Source organism: Mastomys coucha, chromosome X, assembly GCF_008632895.1.
Source record: "Mastomys coucha isolate ucsf_1 chromosome X, UCSF_Mcou_1, whole genome shotgun sequence".
NCBI classification, from domain to species: Eukaryota; Metazoa; Chordata; class Mammalia; order Rodentia; family Muridae; genus Mastomys; species Mastomys coucha.
In genome coordinates this window covers 41234444-41243217 of record NC_045030.1, presented here as the reverse complement: position 1 = coordinate 41243217, position 8774 = coordinate 41234444, and the positions used below count along the sequence as shown (strand labels likewise).

The window sequence follows — 8774 nt, the reverse complement described above, 5'->3', positions numbered from 1 at the left end:
AGGGTTTTGCACAAGCTAAATACATAGTCAAAACTTGAATAGCAGAAATGAAAGGCAGGCATACATCATTAGAGACTTCTTGGTTCCTACTCGAATGCTGCCTCCGCTGTCCTAAAAAGACCAGCAATGACATAAACCAGGCTTGGTGGAGAAGTTGCCTATGGCTTTTGTGTACGTGTCATCACCATGGCCCAAGTTGATTTCTGGGAATTTCAAAGGAGAGGAAAATGCTATTGAAGTGAATAATGATAGTGCATTTTAATAGCCACAAACATTACTCAGTGGGTCCCCAAACAATAGGCAGCAGATTGTATCAGTTTTGTTTGCTAGATGTTCTGTGGGAACAGCATTAGTGTACACACCCCAAATGAATTTCCTCACAAGAAAAGTTTCTTGATATTATTCCACACTAAGAATACAGAGCAAGCAGAGATTCCTTAGGAAGCCATCACAATTCCAGATAAGATGAATTGATGGTCATTGTCCCCTTTTCTATGTCCTCTAGTTTGGAGATCTGGCAAAGGACATCTGCTTTTAGGACTGAACAAGAATGAGAAGAATTCTGCTTTTCTTGAAGAGCTCCTTTGGTTTGGATTTTCAATGAGAGAGTCACATCAAGACCTGTGGCTCTTAGGAGTTGCCTGTTTTTCAAGAGTAGTTTCAGTTTCTATTTAACAAGTCCCCAGATAACAAATGGAGAGTGCAATAAATCTTCACAAGGTCACATTGAAGGCAAAAAAGAAAATCCCTTCTCCCCATCACGGAGCCGCTTTCTTCAGGTTTTCTATCAGCACTACAGAATCCGTTTCTTCTTTGGATTGTTTCTCATAGATGTCATACTTCTTCCAGTGCTGGAGGAAAGACAAAAACATGCAGAGTGACTTTTCTCAACAGGATTCTTTCCTTGCATACTCCGAGTCAGAGCTTATTTTGAACTTTGCATGCACAGGAACCATAACTGGAATGTTTTCCTGCTTTGGGTTTTTTTGATCTAATATTATAAATATAGTTGGACAATTAATGAAGAATTAACATTAAAGATGGGAAAAGCATAGGGTTGTTACATGATGAATAATAGCTGTCTGAAGAAATAGGCATATTGAGATCTTTCCAAATCTAGAGATGGCCTTTTGGAGATGAACCAAAGGATGATCTGCTTTCAAACTGTTTCATCCAGGTTTCGCTTTCCTCCCATTCAAACATGACCACTGCTCCAGAAACATCCCAGGCTCACAAAAGCCACTTAACATCTGGTGAACAAAGCACTGGGTATCCCCAGTCTTAGTCTTGAAACCTGTGAAAGACTTTATATGAACAGTTTTATTTAACATCATTTGCCAGACCTTATTTGCTAGACATTATGTATAATGAGCTCATTATACATAAGACAAGCTCCCCCTGAATGGGATTCAAGCATGTCTTTTATGGTAAAAAGCCAACATTCTGGTTCCACATGGCCTTCTTTATTTGTCAATCTGGGGCTAAGAGTGAAATCCAAATTTAGTTCTCTCCTCTGTAAAATAAAGCTGTGAGACAAACAACAACAACAACAAAACCTAGAGGTGGGCAAACTATGAGGCACGGGCCAATCTGGCTAACTACCTTTTTGAGGAAGTCAAGTTTTATTGATCTATACTTTTTTAAATATATAAAAGTGTCTGTATTGCCAATGGCTTTCTTCATGGTGTACGATTTAAACTGTTACAGAGAATAAATGACTGATAAACAAGAACAAGTCTTTGCAGGAGAAAAAACCCTTCACCACTCCCTACACAAGATTATGTCTGAGTTCCTTCTTTTTTCCTTTGGTGTTCTATAGTCCATTAAGCTTATGGGAAGAAATGGAATTCAGAGAAACAGATACATGAACAGCCTGTTGAACTGTGTCAGGCTATGGCACTGAAGAAATTAGGAACATTTAGTATTAGTGAATGGAGCTAGAAGCTTAGAGGGGCTGCTTAAAATAGTTTTTTCCTAAATAAAATATTTAATTCTAACATATCAAACAGAGTTGCTACAGTTAAAGATATTAACAATTGCAAGTGCTGATGGGCATGTATGGTAATTGGATCTCTCCCACATTGTTGATGGGAATGTAAAATAGTAGTCACCCTGTGAAATAAAAAATGGAACATACACTGAGAACATGACCCAAAATCCTCCTCCTGTGTTTTTACCCAGAAGTGAAAACATGACCATATAGAGACTTCTACATAACATGTAGAGCACCTCTATTCATGACAACTAGATATAACCCTGATGTCCTGACAAAAGTAAATGTTTAAATAAACTATGCAGAACTTCTTAGCAACAAAGAGAAGTAAACTGATGACATATGCAACAATATCAAGATTTTGCTAATGTATTATTCACAATGAAAGAAGACAGACTCAGAAATCCCTATATCTTAGGATCCCATTTATATGACACTATGGAAAAACAAAGGTTCTGGGGACAGAAAACAGATGAGCAGTTGCAAGGTCTTGAGCAGTGGCTCTCAACCGTCTCAATGCTGTGACCCTTTACTACAGTTCCTTATGTTACCGTGACCCCAACCAGAAAATGATTTTCATTACTGCTTCATAACTGTCATTTTGCTACTGTTATGAATCATAGTATCTGTGTTTTCTGGTGGTCATAGGAGAGCCTGTGAAAGGGTTCCTCAACCCCCAAAGGGATTGACAGAATCATTATATATCTCTACTGGAATGGTGACTACAAAATTGCATTTATTCTTCAAATTGAACATTTTCAAGGACTAACAGTTTGTTACTTGCAAACTGTACTTCAAAATGTTCTCTGTTTTAAAGAATGTGAAGTGTGTAGACTTCTGACAAAAACAATCTGAATAATTCTAAAACCTTAAACAACAGCTTACTCAATAAATGGCACTATGCCAGCTGCCTAAGCATTTGAAAACCAAAGTCAAACCCTCCCTCGAAGACTGCACTGATAAAGCCTTGATGGATTAAAGCCCTAAATGTAAGACACAAACTCACCTAAATACCTAGGGAGCAACTACATCTCCCATGGGATAGGCTTTCTGCACATAAAAGATGATTTTTTTTTTAAAGGTCAGTTTAATGCAGAAAGAGGAAAATAAACCATTTGTATATAATTACGCACCATAATACAATGGCTGACAACACAAAGGATTAATATTTAATATCTGAGGCTAAAGTTATTGTTTAGTGGGTAGAGTGCTTGCTTTGCATGGATCAGACCCTAGGTCTCATCCACCGATATAGAAAGAGCCTTACAAACCATCAAGGAAAAGATAAGTATTGCAGGTGATAAAAGGACAAGGGACAACAAAATAAACAGCGTAAGACAATACGCTAATAAGACATAAAATCTGTTATATAAGATTCCCTCACCTATCAAAACACCCATTGATTTTTAAAAGCATTACTTATCAGCACATTGGGAAAACTATGTCCAAACAAGTATTTGAACCCTACTACTTTACTGGTAAAATCTAGACATTTGTATATGCTACTTTTTATATATACTTCTTGTGAATATATAAGTGTTTGAATTCTCATGTTTTGCATAAGTAATTCTGGATGTTTCATTTAGCAACATGTGACATGTGTTCTAAATTCTCATAAATTGGCAAAACAGAACTATCTCATTTTCTTTACCTCTAAAAACTATTTCATTGCATGAATGCACCACAAGTTATTCAGGCCAGACAACCTCTCTGGATAATAATTTGTCACATCAAATCTACAAATTTACAAACTACAAGCTACTTGGGGAATGGTTCAGATCTAGCATATGCAAGCTTCCATCCTCAGCAGAGAGAGAGAGAGAGAAGAGAAAAAGAGAGAGAGAGAGAGAGAAAGAGAGAGAGAGAGACAGAGACAGAGACAGAGAGACAGAGACATAGAGAGACAGAGACAGAGAGAGACAGAGACAAACAGACAGAGAAACAGAGAGAACACGAGATCCAAAAATCTGTTTTTACATCAAAGCTACACAAAAACAAGTGGCAGCTGGCAGTATTTGACCTATAGTTTGTAGTTTGTAGAGATATGATGGCAGGAAGGTAGTTGTGGCAACATGGTATGGTATTTATCTCTCTCTAAATATAATCACTTAAAAAAAAGGTAGAAAAGCAAAAATGGATGGATAGATGGATGGATAGACAGACAGATAGATAAAATTTGCTATCAGATTTTACAGATAAACTAGATAAAAACTGATTCCCCATGAATCCAAATAAGGGTTGCTGGGATAGTTATGTGACAAAAATGATAAACAACTGTGGAAGAATATACAGAAAGTATCAACATGGCATCTAAGAGATCTGACAAGTCGGTGGGAACACAAACAGCAGTGAGCTAATTTATGAACATATTCCAAAAATGGAAAGGGTCTGCTAACTAAAAAAAAAAAAAAAAAAAAAAAATTCCATGGTCCAGACATAAGTTGTCAATACTGAATGTCCTCAGCTCCTTTGCAGGATGGAGCTGCACTCTGAGAAGAGATTAATGGGTATAGATTGTGACTGGCAGGGGAAAGAAATGGATAAAAATAATGAAAATCCAAATAAATGTAGGCATGAAGAGGAGGGAATGAGGGATGGAGGAAGAAGTTATAAAAATAAGAAAAGGCCGGGTATAGTGGCACATGCCTGGAAGCCCAGCATCTGGGAAGCAGAGGTAGAAGGATCATTGCGAGCTCAAGGGAAACCAGGGCAGTTCAGTGAGACCCTGTCCCAATACTGACTCCACCACCAAAGAGAAAGAAGTAAAGGAGGCAAGTGGGAAGAGGCCAGACTTCTGGAAGTCATTCATATCACAATTTTTAAAATTTTTTTTTACACTCCATATTTTATCCCCACTCCCTGTCCACTCTCTGACTGTTCCACATCCCACATCTCCTCTACCCCCACTCTCTCCCCTGTCTCCACGTAGATGTCCCCACCCCCACCCCCACCTGACCTCTAAACTCCCTGGAGCCTCCAGGCTCTTCTCAAAAGCAACAGAAAGGGAGGATATATAATCATGAAATTAGGAAAACTAAGGACATAAAAGAAGCCATTTTCTCAAAGCTTAGGAAACTACTTTCAAGTAAAATTAACAACAGAAAAATATTCTCAAAGAATTACAAGTTGCCAGAAATATGCCCATGAAAACTAAACCCTAACATGTCAAAATTATATGAAGAAAAATTTACATGGAATGAGAAGTTATAAATCCCATGAAGGAATATATAAAAATCCAGAACAAGAGGGATTCAGAAATGAGACGAGAAAACTCGGGAAAGAATTAGAGGTGAGGGAAAATAATAATTTTATTTCAGAAATGATGACTAAGCTAGAGGGAATATGGGTGAGCAAACACAACAAATCATTGGATAATATTTTCAGAAAAGTAGAAGGTGAAATGGAGGATTTCTACAATTATCAGGAAGGGTTTGACAGATACAAAAGAAAAAAGACAAAGAGAAGAAAGAGTAGAATAGGCTAGAGATCGCACATACAAAATGCTTGAGAGTAAAGTGCTTGTGGTTTGGGAATTTGTTTCAAAATTGAATATACATACACAAATCAAGATATTGTAGTTGGGACCCAAGTCTAACCCAGACTTCTTTTATGTTTCACACACATTAAGTCATAACTGAAGACAATGTTATATAGCCTATTAAAATATTATACATAAAACCAAGTTCTGGGAGGTAGAATCTCCCATTTGTGGCACCATACTGACCCTGAAAATATTTCAGACATCCAGCATTCTAGATTTTAGATTTTTAGATTAGAGGTCTTCAACCTATACCTGAAAAAGGAATCAACCCAGAATGACCAACATAAAGAATGGTTCTGGTAAGATTATTGGATTTTGTGAGAAAAAAATATTTGGAAAAGCCAGGGGGAAACTCAAATATTTTAATACAGAAATATTGTCAGATGTTTTGAAAACATTTTATATCAGAAGAAAATGTATGAACACATTTTTAAGATAGTCAAGGCAGAACCTGTGTGTGTGTGTGTGTGTGTGTGTGTGTGTGTGTGTGTGTGTGTGTATGTGTGTGGTTTGGGGGTTTGCTTTTTAAAAATGTCTTATGTATGCTGTCACAACTACTGTGAGTTCCTATGTGGAACATCCCTGCTGTATCTGGAAAACAGGTTCCTTTTGATCAGCCATCATCTCTGGCTCTTACAATCTTTCTGCTCCCTCCTCTGCAATGATCCCTGAGCCTTGGTTACCCAGAGCCAGAAAGCTAAACATCACATGTTTTCGCTCATCTGTGATGTTAGCTTTGAATCTTCAGATATGCTTGGTTCATTTGGAATACCCATAATGGTCAGGAAATTACTAAAAGCCCACAGGAAAGGATGGAAAAGGGAAAGGAGACAAACTGCATTGGTATAAATGGTTTAAAGTTAATAACAGAACAGGAAGGGTTAAAGTGGACAGGGGATGGGAGAAGAGGCTAGAGGAAGGAATCCATGGAGGGAAAATTAACACCAAAGACAATTAGAGGAGGTCCCATGGAAACCTAGTACTGTAGAAGCTTCTCTATCATGTTCCAATGAATATTCTCAATGGGGTGGTCACAGAGATAGCCCTGGTTAAGCCAAATGGGTCACAAAACAAACCCCAAACTCAAGAATCCAGGAAAGGGAATGGTAGGGAAAGGAGGTTGTGGAGTTGATCGAAATGAGAAAGAATAAGGGAGGATGTGTGTGTGTGTGTGGGGGGGGGGGTCAGCTGTAATACGGAATACATGGGCTAACTGTCATACATTATGTTCATGTTCTCTCTCCTTCCCTCCCCTCCCCTTATTAGCACCATGGCCTTTCTCTAGGCACTACATGAAATATGACCACGTTAGAGAGAAAGACGGAACACAGGCTCTCTCTCACCTAGGATTCAATTTTATGAAATTTATGCCTGCCTAATTTTAAAATCTATAAAACGACCAATCCACAATTCAATCTTTTAATCTATCATTTAAGATAAACAAAATAGGTCATCGATAATAGAATAGTGGCCAGAGAAGAAAGCATCACGGATTTTTAGATTCTAAAGCAATACATTCAAGAGTATTATAGAATATCCAGTCTTAATTTAACATTATTTTCAAGTTTGATTACAGTATTTCTCAGTGTACTTATTTACTTAGTACAGTAAGCTTTGTACAGCTAGGCATCATGCAAAAACGGCAGTCTTTCGGACACAGAAGAACCTATTTCATACCCCAGTCTTCTTCTGAGCGACAGTAAAAAAAACTCAAAAGGCTGAACAGGACAAATTGGAGATTCCCACATCTAAGAACTGTTGAATGAGGAATGAAAGAGACTAATTTGAAACTATTCGTTGTGGCTATTAACCCAACTCCTCATTTTAGAGACCAATAAAGGAAAAATAATTAAACATGCATTCTGCCCTTTTAGCAGAAATTGAATTTCAGAACAGCCAAAGAGCCTAGCTGACAGCCACAAAGCAATGCTTCACAGGAAATTGCACTTTAAGGACACCTAAGCCAAGGAAAGCAGTGCGATCCACTGGTGTCAAAGGCATCAGCAGAAGGTTTGACAGGGTGTCAGCACAATATCCAACAAAGCATCTCCAAAGCCACAGGTGGGGGGGAAGGGGGTCAGGGGAAAATGCAGGTAACAGAAGAGAATATGCTGGTATCATCTTAAAAACAGTGGTCAATCTTAGCCCTGCTAATGCTGGGCTAATTGGATGGCATCTACCTCTAGGCAACTGAGACACCTGAAAAACAAATCTGAGCAGGGCCTGAGCCTTAATTGATATTAGCAACTCATGATCTTTAAAGCATGGTGATGCTCTCCCAGCTACAGAGGAAAGCATCCTTTGGTGTTTTGTTTTTTCTGTTAGTTTGTTGGTTGGTTGATTGGTTGGTTTTTGTTTTCAAAGATATATACTGGAGTAAAACTTTTTAAATATTTGGAAGTTTAAAGGCTAGTTTTTGACTGAGCATGTAAAAGTGGCACAGCATAGTTGCCTGCCAAGAAATGTGGGAAGAAAAGTGTGCTTTTTTTCTGAATGGATGCAAGAAACAGAGCTATGGAAGAAGGGTAGCAACTCCTTCTGCAATCCCCTCCCCCACCGTGAATGTGGCCAGCAGCCCCAATCAGTCACATGGAAAAGGCACACAGCAAAGCATCAGGAAGAATCGTTGTTGGTCAAACTGTTACTACAGTGATGGACACAACACCATACAAACACTAGAAACCTTAAGGAAAAACTGCACTGACCACTGATTTGCGCTCATATCTAAATACATTTTTAAAGCAGCATTATCGATGGAAGCAATGGGTATTTAAAAATCATGGTTTCTTTCTTTGGATTAAAAGGTGACGTCTTTGGGCTACTTGGTTCTACTCCAGGTTTTATAGTCACTTCTCTACCTTTAGAGACTTCTCGGTGGCTCCCAAAGTCCCTGTCTCTAAGGACGATGTTAGAAGAAAATCTAGGAGTTTGCAAATTTGTAAATCAGCATGTGTCTCATCAGACAGCATCTAAGGTCGTGTATGTTCCATTCTGTGATTAAATGATTCTGGAAGGGAAAAGCTGCCTTCTTATAGCATGTACATCCCTTGTGAGGACTACTTCTGTGGAAAGGAAGCAGATTATGGAGTCTGTAAGATGGGCTCAGGGGGTGATGGCTCTTGTTTGTCTCTCAAGCCCAGAAACCTGCCTTCAATCCCCAGAACCCACATAATGCTGAACTGAGAGAAGTGACTCCCCAATTTTGTCTGACTACACAGTATCCCCCAACACACAGAGAAT

The 8774-nt window shown here is 38.5% G+C and overlaps 1 protein-coding gene across 1 annotated transcript in view; it reads right to left on the bottom strand.

The window, feature by feature from the left end:
• Positions 1–233: 233 nt before the first annotated feature.
• Il13ra1 (interleukin 13 receptor subunit alpha 1) overlaps positions 234–8774 on the bottom strand; it is a 57369-nt gene continuing 48828 nt past the window's right edge. The window contains exon 11 of the mRNA XM_031349150.1: positions 234–851. Within this exon, the coding sequence (XP_031205010.1) occupies positions 759–851 (93 nt within the window). The 3' untranslated portion in view covers positions 234–758. The remainder of the gene's footprint in view (positions 852–8774) is intronic.